At 40.6% G+C, this 16,232-nt stretch overlaps 3 protein-coding genes across 5 annotated transcripts; 1 reads left to right on the forward strand and 2 right to left on the reverse strand.

Moving 5' to 3' along the window:
• Positions 1–183: 183 nt before the first annotated feature.
• On the forward strand, positions 184–4,264 carry TTG1 (Transducin/WD40 repeat-like superfamily protein). Of its 2 annotated transcripts, none has more exons than XM_089158430.1 (2): positions 184–1,500; positions 2,963–4,264. In XM_089158430.1, exons 1-2 carry the CDS (start codon positions 478–480, stop codon positions 2,981–2,983), a joined length of 1,044 nt encoding a protein of 347 aa, XP_089014556.1. In that variant the 5' UTR covers positions 184–477; the 3' UTR covers positions 2,984–4,264. The 2 variants fall into 2 exon arrangements, with proteins under 2 accessions (XP_089014556.1, XP_089014557.1); XM_089158431.1 differs by having other exon boundaries at positions 185–1,513.
• A 650-nt stretch (positions 4,265–4,914) lies between these two features.
• Positions 4,915–6,549, reverse strand: LOC149013987 (Late embryogenesis abundant (LEA) hydroxyproline-rich glycoprotein family). 2 transcript variants are annotated; one of them, XM_089158435.1, is made up of 2 exons: positions 5,594–6,549; positions 4,915–5,445 (listed from the first exon to the last, which is right to left on the reverse strand). In XM_089158435.1, exon 1 carries the CDS (start codon positions 6,298–6,300, stop codon positions 5,647–5,649), a length of 654 nt encoding a protein of 217 aa, XP_089014561.1. In that variant the 5' UTR covers positions 6,301–6,549; the 3' UTR covers positions 4,915–5,445; positions 5,594–5,646. The 2 variants fall into 2 exon arrangements, with proteins under 2 accessions (XP_089014561.1, XP_089014560.1); XM_089158434.1 differs by having other exon boundaries at positions 5,590–6,549.
• Positions 6,550–14,786: 8,237 nt separating this feature from the next.
• Positions 14,787–16,140, reverse strand: LOC149013988 (NDR1/HIN1-like protein 12). Its single transcript, XM_089159875.1, has one exon. It carries the CDS (start codon positions 15,540–15,542, stop codon positions 14,868–14,870), a length of 675 nt encoding a protein of 224 aa, XP_089016001.1. The 5' UTR covers positions 15,543–16,140; the 3' UTR covers positions 14,787–14,867.
• Between the last annotated feature and the right edge of the window lie 92 nt (positions 16,141–16,232).

Consider the following 16,232-nt stretch of genomic DNA (forward strand, 5'->3'; position numbering starts at 1 on the left):
ATAAGGGTTTAAATGGGACAGAAACCCGCAGTAGAGAGACGTCCAACAGAGTCGCAACCCAGCATTACGACTTTAGTGGGACCTCTAGCAGCCCTACCCTCAGTCTGATCGATCAAATCCCTACCGAAGATTCGGATCCAACCATTTCTTTTTGTTCCCGGTCCCGGGGCCAAATAGCAGAGGAGTGTGCGTTTCAGGAAAGATACAAAATTCCCTGGTCTGTTTTCTTTTCTACGGTCGATGATTGATGATTGATTGATGTGCGGAGTTGAGCATAAACTTTTCCATTTTACCCTAGGTGAAGAGCAGGATTGATACAGGAGAGAAGCAAGCAATTTCTTGGAATTTCTCTGTCGATCTCTTATTTAGAGACCGTGAGGAGAGAAGAAGGAAGGAATCAAGGAAGTTCTTTCAGGTTTCTGAGAAGTGAAAGGTGAAGAGGAAAAGAAAAGAAATCTGAGTAAGGGGGTTGTAAAAATGGAGAATTCGACGACTCAAGAATCCCATCTCGGAGCAGAAAACTTCTACACTTACGAATCTCCGTTCCCAATCTATGCCATGGCCTTCTCTCCATCTCCCTCCTCCGACAAATCACAACGCATTGCCGTCGGTAGCTTCTTGGAAGAGTACAACAACAAAGTCGACATCGTCTCCTTCGACGATGAAACCCTAACATTCAGAAACAATCCCAATCTCTCCTTCGACCATCCTTATCCCCCAACGAAGCTCATGTTCAACCCTAACGGTGCCAAATCACTCCGAAAATCTTCCGAGCTCCTCGCCTCATCTGGAGATTATCTTCGCCTTTGGGAAGTTCGTGAGAATTCGATTGAGCCCAAATCGGTTTTCAACAACAGCAAGACCAGCGAGTTCTGTGCCCCTCTCACTTCATTCGATTGGAACGAATCGGAGCCCCGGAGGATTGGCACTTCGAGCATAGATACCACCTGCACAATTTGGGATGTTGAAAGAGGCGTCGTCGAAACGCAGCTTATCGCTCATGATAAGGAGGTCTATGACATCGCATGGGGTGAAGCTGGTGTGTTTGCTTCGGTCTCCGCTGATGGTTCAGTTCGCATCTTCGATTTGAGAGATAAGGAGCACTCTACGATTATCTACGAAAGTCCTCAGCCTGATACCCCCTTGCTTAGATTGGCTTGGAACAAGCAGGACTTGAGGTACATGGCCACCATCTTAATGGACAGCAACAAGGTGGTCATTTTGGATATTCGTTCGCCCACCATGCCCGTTGCTGAGCTAGAGAGACATGTAGGGAGCGTGAATGCGATTGCGTGGGCACCTCAGAGTTGCCGCCACATCTGTTCTGCGGGGGACGATACACAGGCTCTCATTTGGGAGCTGCCCACAGTTGCCGGTCCAAGCGGTATCGATCCCATTCTTGCATATTCGGCAGGTTCGGAAATCAACCAACTGCAGTGGTCGGCTGCACAGCCCGACTGGATTGCAATTTCGTTTGCCTCTAAAATGCAGCTGCTGAAGGTATGAGGTGCAGGTGAGTTCATCTCTTTGTTGTTCGTCTTAGATTTTTGGTGACTAGAGTTTTGATGATGTTAGAATCCTAAAGCTGGATGTACTCTTGCAAAAAAAAAAAAATTTTAATTAAAATTAATGCTTGCTTCGGAGCTTTGATGACTTCATATGGTTCTAGATCAAGTTTTTCATCTGTTAAATCCTTATGTTTGGGTTAATGGCTTAGTGCACGGTGCTTCTAACAACACTTAACACTTATGGCCCTGACTTGTTTTACCCGCTCTCATTCGTTTATCTTTTGATAAATAAATCATTTGTATTTTGTGTTCGTAATTTACACACATAGCCTAATTCCATTTACTGGGGTTTGGCCACATGGATCATTGTTCTCCAATCAGTTCTTTTCAATGTCAAATGGAACTAGGTCTGAGCTATTCAGGTATTTTCTCACCACTTCCATGGTTAATTTAGGCCTGAGCTCATTTAATTCCCTCAATCTCAATGAGATCACTTTTTCAGCTCCATATTCCGCGGTTCAGGTCTTTTATTTAGAAGAACACACACAGACACATACTGAATCAAGGAAACTGGATTTTGGTCCAATCTGACTACCTGATTTTATCATGTCACTATTCTCCCTCTTCTGGGTCTCTTTAGCTGAAGAAGATTATGCTTTGGATCTCCATTCCAGCATTACATTACATGGAACACCTCCCCGTTGATTGAATCTGATAGGAAAGGTAGGGAGCCCCTATGTGCCAATAGCTAAAGCTGATTCTTTGGTCTTCATTGATAAGAGCCATAGAAGCTGAACGATCAAGGTCTTCATATTGTGCTGAATGATAAATTGGTCTTATAATGGGATTCTCATGGATTCTTTCACTAAAACGGGGGTTTTGTATTATGCACTCTCAAATTTGGCTCAAATTACCAACCAAATATTTGGCCAACCTGTGGGTGTACAATTTCTCTAGAGTTTTGTAGCATAAGAAATGTAGTTGCTGCTTATGGTTGAGTTCAAATGCCTTTATGGAAAAATAGGAGTACTCGATTGGCAAATCCAATTACATCATTGGAGCATCCATGAGAGTAACTATTGGTAGGTGATTCTTATTACCCTGAGATTCATGGAAGACGAAATATATGGTGAGGTATTTCATTTGGAACAGTGGCAATGTTCATGGGCTCGAATGCCCTTTTTTTTCTTTGTTCTTTTTTGGTCCTTCCACAACAGAAGCTCACAGTCTTGCATAGCATGATTCACAAATATTTAGCAGTTTAGTGCTTTTGGCCCATTTTCTGGGAATGTGAATCCATTGTATTTATGTTATTCACACTACCGTATCTACAATATGAAGAAGGAAATTGATCATAATTTTCAATACCTTGGATACAAATGGTTAATTTCAGATGGCTTGAATACGGATTTGTTGATGGTCTGATATGGTGAGCACTATTCTTTGACTTACAGGGTGCGTTCAAGATCGAGTAAGCTTTGGAAAAGCAGTATGAACAGTGATTGCTAGTTTGAAGAATTATTAATCAGCGATGATGGGTTTAATGTACCCTTTGGTTCATCAGTGTGCTCTTATTCAATTCAATTTCAGCATCCACAAGGTATTGCTGCAAGTGTTTCATGGATCATGTGTGCACCTGATATTTTGCAGGTAGATTGTAACAGAGGGGTTAAGACTTAAAAGATAGACTTCTGAATGGATGGTTGGCTATTCGATTGCTAGCTGCTACTGTGGCACTTGTAGGATATCTTTTTTCGATTTGGTTCTCTTATGCTATTGCATATCCAAGCAGACTTTTCAGAGATCTTTCCTGGAATCAATGGCAGACTGTTGTCACTCATCTACTTTCCAAAGAATGCTACTGTTTCATGTCTGATTCCTGGGGTGACGCCTGGTGCATTTAGGGTCGCGATGACAATGAAGTTCCTCTCCTGATAACCTAAAACTACATTGATAATGAAAAGATTACCCTAAAACTATGGTTTGTATCGTTAAAGCTGATCGGACCAGTTCCAACATCATGGATTCAATAAACACAAGCAGGGGATACTGGGTTCCAGCAAAAGGCAATTAATACAGATGGGTCTAAGAGGGGTGGAGACTGGAGAGTGAGATCAGAGAAGAAAAATCAAAAAAAAAAAACTTAACAAGGAAAAATGAAGGTGAAAGATAGCATAAAAATCCATAAATAAGTAGGCACGTTTCAAGTTTCAACAAGGGAGATCTGATTAAACTAAACGGGGTTTTCTAGGACGAGGTTTTGGAGGATGGAGGAGGCCTTGGGAAGACTAGCGCAGGGAAGAGAAAGTGAGGATGTGAGGTCAATTCGAGGGGTTTTGGTCTGCTTCTGCCTGTGCTGTTGCGCAAAGGTGGGTCATCTTTTGCTTGTTACTGAACGGCGAAGGCGACTAACCTAACAAATTGGATAGAGGAGAAAGGCTTCTACACTATGGCGTTGAGCCTAAATCGCCTAAATCCAAAGGAGCATGTCAAATGACGACTTGATGGAGTTTAGCGTGATCATCCTGTCCCAGCAGGAGGGAGAGAGTGGCTTGATTGTCTCAATGCCTGCCGATTAGGTTTGGATCAAAACGGTTGACCTGGCTCTGGAATTAATTTCCAGAACTGACAAATTCGAGTACTTCAACTTTTCTGGTGTTTTCAATCCAAAAATCAAGATCCATCACCTTCAAAGAGTCGTCATATATTCAGGGGGTTCACCTTGTTGGTAATTGTTATTCACAGGTTTGAAGGGCATATCCCTTTCCTGAGTGTGGTAGAGGAAGCATCAACATAGTGTGAAGGGGGTCCTAAATAAGAAATGTGTAACAGGATTCAATGACAGCATTTCATTCCTTTGCTGATGCTGTAGCTGCACACATGTTTTTGTTCTCAAATAAAAATTTTCATTACCAAAAAAAAGTAATTGAGAAATTACATTCCAAAATAAAAACCGTAACTAATATCTACAACTTCGCATGCCAATGCAGAGCCTGCATGCTAGATCCTCATTCTGAATCAAATCAGGTTTAAATTTAATGCCAGAAACATTGACATCACAGGCACAGCCCAGTCATATGCTAGCTAGATGACACATTTACATGTTATACCCTTAAATTACAAAGTTTCCATGCTCTATTAGATCCAACGTTTAAGAGAGAGGTGTTGTTCATATGGGTTTGAGGCAGCTTCTTTTATTGCTGATATTCTGTAAGCGTAAAACAATTATCCTTGCTAACTTCGACCTTTTGTTTCTCCTTGATTATATCTATAATTCCGTGTGAGCATGTAAGACTAAAATCAATAAGACGATCAGTCAAAAAGATAAGGGAAAGCCTAACGGTATAGGTAGTAGTAAGTAGGAAGAAGAAGAGAAGAACCCACCCCCTCTCCCAAAAAAAAAAAAAAAAAAAAAAAAACAAAGTCATTATATCATTGACATGGAATTTAAGGACAAACAAAGGTGAGAATATTGCATCAAGATTCTATAGCCCCATAAAAGCTTAAATTTTGGTCGTGATTTGCCCGCCTTTGAAAACTTTTACTTTTATATTCCCCCTTTCTTCCTTTTTCTGTGGTCTGCCTGGAATCTCATCATCACCCATCCATCATCAATTCTGGTCCCTATTCTCCTATCTACGCGAAGCAATTAAAAGAAATCTAAAGTAGAAGGAACGAAGATGAAGCAATCCACACCCAACTCTCTAAAATCTGCTGATAACAATTCAAACCAACCTTTTCATTCCATTCCCCAACCTCCTCCTCCCATAAAGCAAAGTGATAAGAAAAGAGATAAAGGAGAAGAGTGGAGAGAAGATAAGATGAGTGAGAGTGTCTACTCCAATCGACGACATAGCTTTCCATCGATCCTTTCCTTTTAACTAAGTTTATTACAGGAAGTGGCCGGCCGGGCGATGGAGGGGCAACGGACTTTTACCTAGGAAGGTCATGCACCCAATATTCATGAATCAGAATCGCACCTCGCACCTCGCACCCCAAAGTAAAGATTAAAGAGAAGCTAAAATAGAGGAACGTACGTCAACAAGAAACAAACCAGAAAATGAATGATTTAGAAACTTACTTACTCGCAGCTTCTTAAAGAAGGGTATTGACAGGTCAAAAAAAGGGGAAGGTTGGTTTAAACAGTAGTAGAACAGGTAGAGCCTCGATTGGAGCTCAGGGGGACTGATACGGCTGACACCACGCCTGATCCAAAATCCATGGTGGTAACGCAGTTGACATTAAACCTGTAAGGGCCGGAAACCCAGGTCCAGACCCTCCACCGGAGCCGTCCGTTCGCCTTGAGACTTAAAATGAGTCTACCCGTCGTTTGATCCCGAACCACTTCATAACCAAAAGAAGGGCCGACGGGGAGTCCGTTTCCCACCAAGGAAGCCGTCAAGAGATTGCTATCTTCATGTCCTTGATAGAATGGAGGGAAAGAAGTGTAGACGCTAATCTGTTGACCCTTGTAGGAGGCGTAGACTTGGAGCTGGTCGTAGTAGATGCCAACTTTCTTATTAGGGTTCTTGGACACCAAAGAGAGCTGTATGGATGAGTTGAGAAGGTGAGGAGGGGATGAGAGGTTGAGTTGGTAGATGTCGGCCTCTTTCAGGTAGAATTCAGGCTTGGAAGGGTGTAGGATCAGCCAGATGAAGATGGCCAGCGAGAAAAGAGAAAGGAGGAAGGTGGAGAGGCCGTATAGTAGCTTCTTGGGTAACTTAATGTTTGCCTTCAGGACTCCGTGCTTGGCGCAGTGCTTTGGAGAGTTGGTGAGGAATATCTGAGACATTTGCAAGCCAGAATTCGTTGTTTGTGGTACGAGTTCAGTCAGGAATGGTAGCAGCGCTAGCTAGCAAACCCACAAATTAAGGACCAACGACGAGGAGATCGAGGGAACGAAGGGGTTGTGGTCATTTATATAAGCTGGCTAGCTGGGAAAATGGAAGATGATTCGCTCCGGATCGAGTGAGGGGACACCAAGGCAAGGGTCGCATTCAGAAATCATCAAGCGATGCTCCAAGCTCCAAAGTCCAAAGTCCAAAGTCCAAGCTCCAAAGTAAAGCAGCAATTGTTTCTCTCCAGCGCTTTTGACCGGCAAATCCTGTTGCTGGAGGTGTTTTTTTTTTTTCTTTTTTCTTTTTTCCTTTTTTTATTGGAAACTACAAATTAGGTGGGTATACTCTACCGCTGGAAGCATCTTGAATTAGAGATTTTCCTACCCATGTCTCCATCCTCACCATTTCACTAAGTCGTCGTAACACAATGCCTGCAACTTCTTCAATAATAGGTACTGGTCATTCAAACTAAGCATCCTTCATTGGTAGTCTTTGTCACAGTTGGGACTTAGGGAGAGAGAATGTCTAATGAAAATTTTCTCTTTTCCTCATTTTTTTGGTATATAGAATATTATGTTAAAACAATTGCACAGAACACTCGTGGGATTGAATACCTAGCAACCATGAATTCTCTACTCCTCAAGCTAGAAATATGTATTCTTTTCAAGTTCTTCCATTACAAAATAAGAGTAAGACTATCTCTCAGTATTGATAAAATAAATTAGAAGTAAGACATCTCTGAGTATTGATAAAATAAATTAGAAGTAAGACTTCTAGTAAATTTTATATAAACTCTATTCTTATTGTGTGATAAGATAGCATGGGAAAAGTACGTATTTTTCTCATGAGAAGAAAGTAATTCAGACTCATAACCAATAGTAAGATTACACGATACACTCAATTCACAAATTCAAGTCTATCACATTGGTGTTACCTGCATTAATTGGACATAAATCCAACATTTTTTCTCTAAGTCATGCCTTTCTCATTTGAAAATAGCAATTGTGTTGAACCAATGTGAAAATAACCATACTACCTTAGAAGGAAAACAGGAGCGAATAAAATTTAGAGTTTTTCCCCCATTACAAGAATTAAGATAACCTTTACCACAGTTAAATTTAACAAAAAAATAATGGCAAGAGAACTCAAAATAAGAATTTTATTTGACAATTTAGATTTAATTTAACAAATATGACGATGAATATTTAAAGTTATCCAATTAACCTATTCACATGTCCTTTCAGCTACACTTTAGTCTTAAAATATAACATTAGAATATCTAAAATCTCAAACCATTGTTTAGTGGAGGAGTGGATGGTTACTCAAATAGGGAATGGAAGATATATGTATTTGTTTAAACTCCTTTTTATGAGAAAAAAAAAAATCAGGGATGAAAATAGTCGACACAGTTTAGACTTGTCAGCACTGGGAATTTAGCTGTAAGCCTGTACCACAATGGTTTCGTGTCTTAAGCAAGTTCTGGCCCAAAAAAAGTGCTTTAGTAGGGTTGTCTTCCTCCTGAAGACTCTTTTCTAACTCTTTTCTACCTATCTCCCATCGATGGTCCATCCCATGAGCTTGAAAAATGAAAGGTAGGTAGCTGGCTTGAACACCCAAGCTAAGCTAAGCTAAGCTAAGCTAAGCGCTAGCTTTCAAAAACAAAAAAGTACTTGGGAGTCAGTTAAAAAAGAGTAGGAAAAGATGAGTCTTGAGGAAGAAGACAACCCCTGGTATGGTATTGTAAATATGAACCAGTAGGACCTGTGAACTTGCTTATTGGAATCATCTCGTGCATATTTAAAGTTTTGAAGGAAAAGGAATGGGATATCTATCGGTATCAGATGGGTCGGACTAGGATTCACTTTTACAATAATTGCAGAGAAAAGGATAGCACTACTACTATGGCCTGGGGCCCTTGTCTTGATTAGAATGACTCAACTTGGCTTACGGATGAGACCAAAGCCACTACCCTTTCTTTCTTTCTTTCTTTCTTTCTTTTACTTTCTTTTACTTTCCCTCCTTTTGAATTTGGGACATGGAGACGCCTTTTATTAATTAAGCAACACGTATAGGCAGAGCAAAACAAACAGAGTAGTTGAAATTAGACAGGTTAAATTTCCCATTTGATCAAATAACAATAATATATAATTCATGAGATCACTGCTCCTTTTGTTTTTTTCCCCCTTTCCTTTTGACAATGGATTCTGACTTTGTGGATCACTAATCACCGTTCAATTGCTTTATTAAACTAGGCAGGAGGAGGAGGGAAGGCTCGAAACATGGAGAACCTGACCTCCATCTTTTTTTAAAGCTTACTGGGGTGGGGTCGAGTTTGGTTGCCATTTTAATCGTAGCTAGCCGAAAAATGTATGGTAGGACAGGAGTTGATCTGTTACGTAACATCACATCTATATATCTGATCATCAAGATCGAGCTCCCACAAGGCCAAAATCAGAGAGTTGCGTGAGGTGTCCGCTTCAGCCTTCACATCCGTTTGATCATGCAACCCCAAACAAGAAAAAGAAAGTAAAGAGTACTTGTGTGTTTCCATTGTTGGATCATAAACCCCACCATAAAAACAGTGGAGAGGGAATATCTATTTTGCATATCTCATCTGACACATCTTATCATTTATTTTGGAGGGTGATATATGTTTTCATTAGTGGTACGTACGATGCAGCAACGATCGAGGTGTATGAATCCCACATATGGAGGTATTCTGTATTCATCACCATAAAGACGGGGGCTTTTGGACTCGGACATCATGGATCGATGGATCATATCCCAAGTAACAACACAACACTGGCTAGCTAAGAGGCCCGATCGGAATTCCTCATCCTGCTGCTATATATGTTGATCGCAGAAGAATGGGTAGTTGGCATCAATACTCATAATTAATTTGGTGGTATTCTTGTTCTTGTCGAGAGAAATGAAGTTTGAGTGTAGGTGTGAAACTGAAGATCCATCCAGTAAAAAGATAAAGAGACATAGCTTTATTAGATAACTTACTTTCTTAATTGTCTATCCTTTTCTTCTTCGTTTGATTTGCTATTATTAATTGTAATATCATAAGAGACTTTTCATGCGGTGGAAAAGAGACTTTTGAATTTCATTGGGGGGAGCTATATATTTCCGGCCACATCTTTCCACTCTTCATTCATTCCAGTCGCACCGAAATTTTCCCAAATTTTCATCTTCATCCACTCCTCCGCTTCGTGAGTTTTAAGATTTATACTTTGTCCACCTTTCCATTGGCTTTATATCTTGGTGGTCGTTGTCATTCACGTATATTGCGGAAAAGATGTTCGACTTTAGTTTCTCAGATAGAAAAGACGATGATATCATTAGTGGTTTGTTGCAGATATCTCTAGATGGTGGAGAGCGGGGCCCTCCCTGTGCTGCATACACAAATATGGCATGGCTGAGAATGAGAGAAATATATCTCTTTTATATGAGGATGAGGCGATAGATAGCTATATGGGTTTTAATTAATTTCTTTCTTTGGCACGTAATTTGTGAGCTGATAGCTAGACATTCATGACTCACGATCCGATCCCAGAGTGCCACCGGTGACCAATTAGTAATCCAATCCAATCCAATCCAATCCAATGGAAGGATGACAACAGGAGTTTCAGGGCAAAGAAAAAGTGTCTGGGGGATCCCGGCCGGCCCCATTGCTGGTGTCGGAGGGAGAGGCTATATAGTCTTATCGTCATCAGATCAAAGCAGTTTCGTGGAGGAAGTAGTGGAGGTGTGGAACCCATAGGCCACAGATTCCTAGGTGGATTGTGATAATTCCTGTGGCTGAAAAGAAATCCAAACCCCCCAACAACAACTCAATAGTCTCAAAGGCAGGCAGCAGATCAGAGTCCCATGGATTACCTGTTTACCATCACTGGCAGAGCTTTCCTTAATCGCTAAGACTGCGTTTTCAACCTTTTCAATACAAAAAGAATGGAGGAAGGCGACAGGCGCACACCCTCATCGGAACTTGCAATCACACATTCACACCTGACCCTATGGCTATGCATGCGGGGCTTCCCTTTAATTTCAAAAATTAAAGGAACCACGGCTCCAGAATGAATTCCATGCAACCTTCTATTATGGACTTTTTCAACTTCGTGGATCATCATAGGAAAGAAATTAATCATGGTTGTCTTGGGCATACACAATAGAAACACACACCTGCTCTCGCTCTCGCTCTCGGCGCTGAAGATTGAAGAAGATAATCGCGGAGTCGCCTGCATGCATTAATATTGCTGAATTGATGCATGCCGATCTGATGGATCCAAACCAAAATCCACTACTTATGTGAGGTGCCGGCCCCCACCTAATTATGTATTCGCTCACTGAAATTCCGCCAATTGGATTTCTAACTTGATTGGAAAATCGAATTTCTATTCGATCGAATTGAACTACTCTTTTGGAATCGTTTGGATTTTTCTTTTCTTTTTCTTTTTCTTTTTCTTTTTGGGATAAAATAGCTGTTTATTAAAAATTAAAACCACGAACTTGTTTACAACCTAAAGCATCCAAAATTAAACACTAAATTAAAAACAAGGGATGAGAATCAGTCCAAAATTTCTATTGGGACTTTGCTCATTCCTTTGCAAGTTGATCTACGGCGCCACTATCTTCCCGAAGAGTATAAATAAATTAGATTGAATCAAACCCATGTGCTAAAATTTCATTATTGTGTATAATGAGCTTAAGTTTTCAGTATGGCTCCCTTTGAGGATGTAAAAGAAAAGATTTATGACATCCCAGTTGTCCCCTTCGACAATAATATTATATTGGAGAGCCCCAAATCTTGAGCCCGAATTTCTTCCACAGCTGTTGATTTTGTTTTCCACAACCTTCATAAAAACAAAATAACATTCAACTCAAATGATCTCAATTGTGATTCCACCACAACCAACTTGAGTCTTAGAAGCAGAAGCAACATTCAAAAAAGAAGAACCATTAACATTTATTTTCAGCCGACCATACTTGGGTGCTAACCAGAGGATCATTCTGTTGTCCTTGGAATTTGTGACATGTTGTGTAGGCTTGCTCAAATACTCCTTAGTTAAAATTGAAGCAGTTTGTGCTATTTCCCGTGAATTCTTTGATTTATGATTAGTGATAGCTTGATTCTTATTATTCTAGATTAACCACAAATCATATAAATGAAGATGTAAATTTGTGTTTTTCTATTGTTGTTTGCCGTGATGTAAAATCAATTCCTTTACCTGTAAATGAAAAGGTTTAATTGCAGTCCAACGAGATGTATTAAATGTGACTAAACCTGCTTACTGAATCCACAATCTAGAAAAAGATGTTGTGCATCATTGAGCTCAAACTCAAGAAACAACACGTTGGGATACTCAACATCCTTTTTGTTTGAGCAGCGCCAGTGTTGAGACTTTGTTATGCAAAATTTTTCAAATAAAACGACTTTGGGGGCTAAATTGAGATGCCAAAGCTTCAACCATGTTGTACTATTATGCTCCAAGGGTTGATTTGCATTTGATCTATATGCCGATGCCAAACTAAACTTCCCAGATGTTGTGAGGCTCCTTATAATTTCATCAGGTTTATCAAAGAGAGGTAAGAAAAATTGTGAGATCACTTCTTCTAACTCAGGTAGCCACCATGCTTTAAGGATCTCTCTATTCCATGTGTGTGTTTGTTAATCGATGAAGAAAAGACACTGTTTTGGAGCATTTAGAACTAAATATAGTGGTGCTTGTTGAGGGTTTATATCAGGTATCCAATGATCTATCCATGGGTTAATGGTGTTACCATCTTCGACCAAGTGAAGGAAAGTTGATTTCATAAAGTCTCTTGTTTGCAAAATTGATCACCAACCCCATGAGGAGGTGCTCATGGGGTTGGTGGCCTTTGCCTCCAAGAAGTGTACATCTTTGAAGTATTTATGCTTCATCAATCTTCCCCAAAATGATTGATTGGGATTGAGAAGCTCCTAAGCCTTCGGAGATAAAACAACTAAATTAATTAGTTCCATTTTTAAAAAGTTTAGGCCTCCAGAACTCTTTAATTGACAAATTGTGCTTCAACTAATTGTGTGGACCAAACATTTTGCTCCATTAGACCAAAAGAATTTTCTATCGTTTTGTCCAATTCTTCCAACGTCAACTTTGGTAGCTTAAAACAAGACATGAAATGTAATGGCATGACTGATGATGTTGCTTGAATTAAAACCAACCTTGTAATATGTTGTTCACCCCCTAGACCAATGTTTCACAATGTTTTTTCTTTAATTTTCTACTAACTTTTTGTTTCACTTCATCAAGGTTTTTTTGTAGTTATTCTGTCAATTGAACCAACTTACAAATTTCATCATTGTTGATAGATTTGGCCCCATCCTTCAATTTTAGATTTGCATGTTGGATGATGCCTCAACCACATTTTTATAAAATCGCAATGGCCACCTACCTTTCACTTTCCCACCATTTGAATCCAATACAAGAGGTTTAAGAGGTTTATGATCAGAGTTTATTGTTGGCTTGGTAAATACTACTGCATTCTTACTAAGCCATTCAACATTTGCAACTGCCTTATCTAGCCATATCTTTTGTTATTATTATCCCTTCTTCGGTTATTCCACGTGTGTACAGGACCATTAAATCCGAGTCTGGATCAGCTCCTCAATGGCTTTAACACCACAAAACATGTGGGGCCCACAAGTTAAAAATAATAAAACATAAAAGAAAAAAAATCATCATCCAACCCCTGTGGGCCCCCACATGTTTTGTGGTGGTAAAGCCGTCGGGTGCTGATCTAGATTCATTGAATCCAAGATTCGACTAGGTTAAATTGATGAGGTTTTACCATAGATGTATGGATTATAAAAGTCCAAATCATGATGAAATTGATAGGTTCAGGCATTGAAAAGGATAAACATAGACTGGGTTCCAGGGTAAAACATATCACTGAAAATTGGCGAAATTTCACTGATTTTCGGTAGTTCCGTTCACCAGCAATATAAAAAATGGATCGAAAACGAAATTTTGTGAAATGTCACTGGAAAATCAACGAATTAGCAAAAATCGTTGAAATCTCGTTGGATCTCTGTCTTTTCCTTCAAATCTCTAAGTTGGATCAAATGTTTAGTTGAAGGAGAAGAAGAAGAGAAGAAAGAACGAAAGAGAAAGAAATAGTAGCAGCGGCAGTGTTAAAGCAGCACCACCGTAGTTGAAGAAATAAACAAAAGAGAACTAGTAGCAGCGGCAGTACTAAAACATCACCACTGCAGTTGGAGAAAGAAACAGAAGAGAACCAGTAGCAGTGGTAGTGCTAAAATAGCACCGCCAACTGCATTACCACCGCATATACCACCACCACCACAAGCATGCAGCACCGAACGTAGAGACACAGAGAGAAAGAGCGTTGGATCAGATGATTCAAATCAAGGTGCGAACTTCCTCATCAGATCAGGTTTGAATCTTCGAATTTTGACAGCGATTTTGGGCGAACTTTAGCGAACCGGCGAAACCTAGTTGAAAGTTCGCACCTTGCTAGGTTCCCTCAAAAATTGAAATATGGTAATACCATATTCTCTTCTCTTTTTTTTTTTTTTTTTTTCAAACACTTTTCAAAAACGAAAAGTCAAGATCAAAATCTCAACAGTTTGGAGCACAATGTTGCACAACATTAAAGTCTCTCTCATATAAAATATCAACTTACCACCACATACCACCTTAGGATTTGCCTGGTGGAGACGAAAGACTTTGTTGGGATGCTACACATTAAGTATATGAAACACACTTTAAAAAATAAGGCAGTCAAGATAAAAAAAATCTTAGACCATTTTTTAAATGTATATGAAAAACACTTTTAAGAAACAAAAAATTGAGATCAAGATCTTAGACTGTTCGGAACATGTTTCACATGAGAAACATGAGAAACAAACAATCAAGATCAAAATCTTAATTGTTTAGAACATGTTGCGCATATAAAGTACCACATACCACCTTAGAGATTGCCCGGTGAGAAGACTTTGCTCAAATGCTACACAATAAGTGTAGCACTTTTGGTTCACATCAAAAGTTGATGAAGATAAAATTTGGACCACTCCTTTTTCAGTTAAACTTAAAAAATAAAAAATAAATTTACACAAAAGGAATAGTTAAAATTCGTCAACATCACTAAGTTTCGTTCAGGCCTGTACAGGTTACTGCATAGCGCTGCGCATAATTCACGGGGGGCGGGGTTAAGCGAGTCCGGATTTCATTACAACCCGACGGGGACAAATTTGAATTTTATCTACACTCGCTTTTTGTTGGGTAACCTTCGGATCAGTGGGTCCCACGGTGAAAAATACTTTTTGAAAAAATACAAGGAATTGTAGAGAGTGGGACCCACTGATATTTGTGGTCAGGAAGCCATGGGGCCATGGGGAGCACTCTCGACGGGGAGAAGATCCGGATTCGGGTTAAGCTTCTATTGCAGTTGATTAAATTACAAAATTTTACCCAAAAAAGGAAAAGATCAGATTACAAAAACGAAATGTCAAATGTCAAATGTCAACGGTGCAAACAGAAGAAGATTGAATCAGGGAAATCTGACCAAAATAGGCCTTATTCAAACCAAGAAGCACACCGCATTTGACATAAACTCGGTAGGGTCCACTTCTCCAGGGTCCACCCTTCCACCTCAACCTTCCCAACAGCACCAACCTCATGTCCGCCACCCCATAAGCCTGATCAACCTCCAGCCCTTTCACCACCTCCATCGATACTGGCATCGGCCTTCCCCCCAATATCGGTGACACAGCCACCGTGCTGTGTCGCTCTTGGTGGAGCGGTGGCAACATGGTAGGCGGCGTGATGGCCTGGTTCCGGTAGGAGACGAAGACCAGTAGACGGTCGTAGTGAATGAAAACCCGGCGATTCAGGTTCCGAGTGACGATGGTGAACTGAATGGTGGCTGAGACGACGGGCGGGGAGGTGATGTTGAGGTCGTAGACAATCGCACTGACCACCGTGAATTGAGGCTTCTGGGGACGATACACTATCCACAACACCAGAGCTGTCACTCCCACTAAGACCACAAAAATCACCAGAGACGTCCACACTGCGTGTCGCAACGGGGTCCGCGCGTAACGACCTTTAGCCTCTCCTTTCGTCGTCATCTTCCCGTCCTGCTTTTGGGCCTCTACTGAGCCTGAGTTAGGCTTTACTTCTTCAGACATCACTTCCTGGCCGGATTTCAAGCTTTATTTATATAGGAAAGACAAGAAAGAGACGAGAGACGAGAGAGAGAAGCTAAAGTGGAAGGAGAAACGCTGTTAGAACAAGACACAAGGATTTAGGTTAAAGAGAAGCGCTGTCGATGCTGAGACGCAGAGAGGCTCCTTCTTCCTTCTAGCGCCAGCGATGCCCTTCTGCCCTTTCTCCTTTCTCCAAAGCCTAGCTGTTGTCACACACTCCACAAAACTCAGAACACTCAAGCGCTTACTTGTTTCTCATTTATTTGCAGTAGCACCGCTGGCTACGTAACTAGAGAAGAAAAAGCAGTGCTGGGGTTAATTGTTGCAGTGTTGCGGCCGCTTGTCCATGCCACGCCACCACGATACCCTGTGCTGAACACGTCTCAACACATGGAACACAAAGCGCACACACATGGTGAATGCGGAGAGAAGATTCACTAGACTCATCGCCCTCGTGCCGATCCAGCAATTGTCTTTCTCCTTCGTTTCTTGAAAATGAGACTTTCACTCCCTTCGGGACATCCAGAAGAAAGAAAAATCCAAGAAGAATCAAACATCTCTTAGCTTAGAAACAACAAAAAGCTTCATAAACCTGCTAAATAAATATCTAACATACTCACACCGTCAAGTTATCGATGGGTGTAAAGCATCGGGGGGGTTTTTGTTTTAGGG

Source organism: Hakea prostrata, chromosome 6 (genome assembly GCF_041222555.1).
Source record: "Hakea prostrata isolate BN-2017 chromosome 6, UWA_Hpros_2, whole genome shotgun sequence".
Classification (NCBI taxonomy): Eukaryota; Viridiplantae; Streptophyta; class Magnoliopsida; order Proteales; family Proteaceae; genus Hakea; species Hakea prostrata.

Excerpts from the sequence above, each read along its gene's own strand:
- LOC149013988 (XM_089159875.1), bottom strand. The coding sequence starts at position 15,542 with ATGTCTGAAGAAGTAAAGCCTAACTCAGGCTCAGTAGAGGCCCAAAAG.
- LOC149013987 (XM_089158435.1), bottom strand. The coding sequence starts at position 6,300 with ATGTCTCAGATATTCCTCACCAACTCTCCAAAGCACTGCGCCAAGCAC.
- TTG1 (XM_089158430.1), top strand. The coding sequence starts at position 478 with ATGGAGAATTCGACGACTCAAGAATCCCATCTCGGAGCAGAAAACTTC. Across the intron at positions 1,501-2,962 it reads CTAAAATGCAGCTGCTGAAG|GGTGCGTTCAAGATCGAGTA; the intron begins GTATGAGGTGCA and ends TTTGACTTACAG.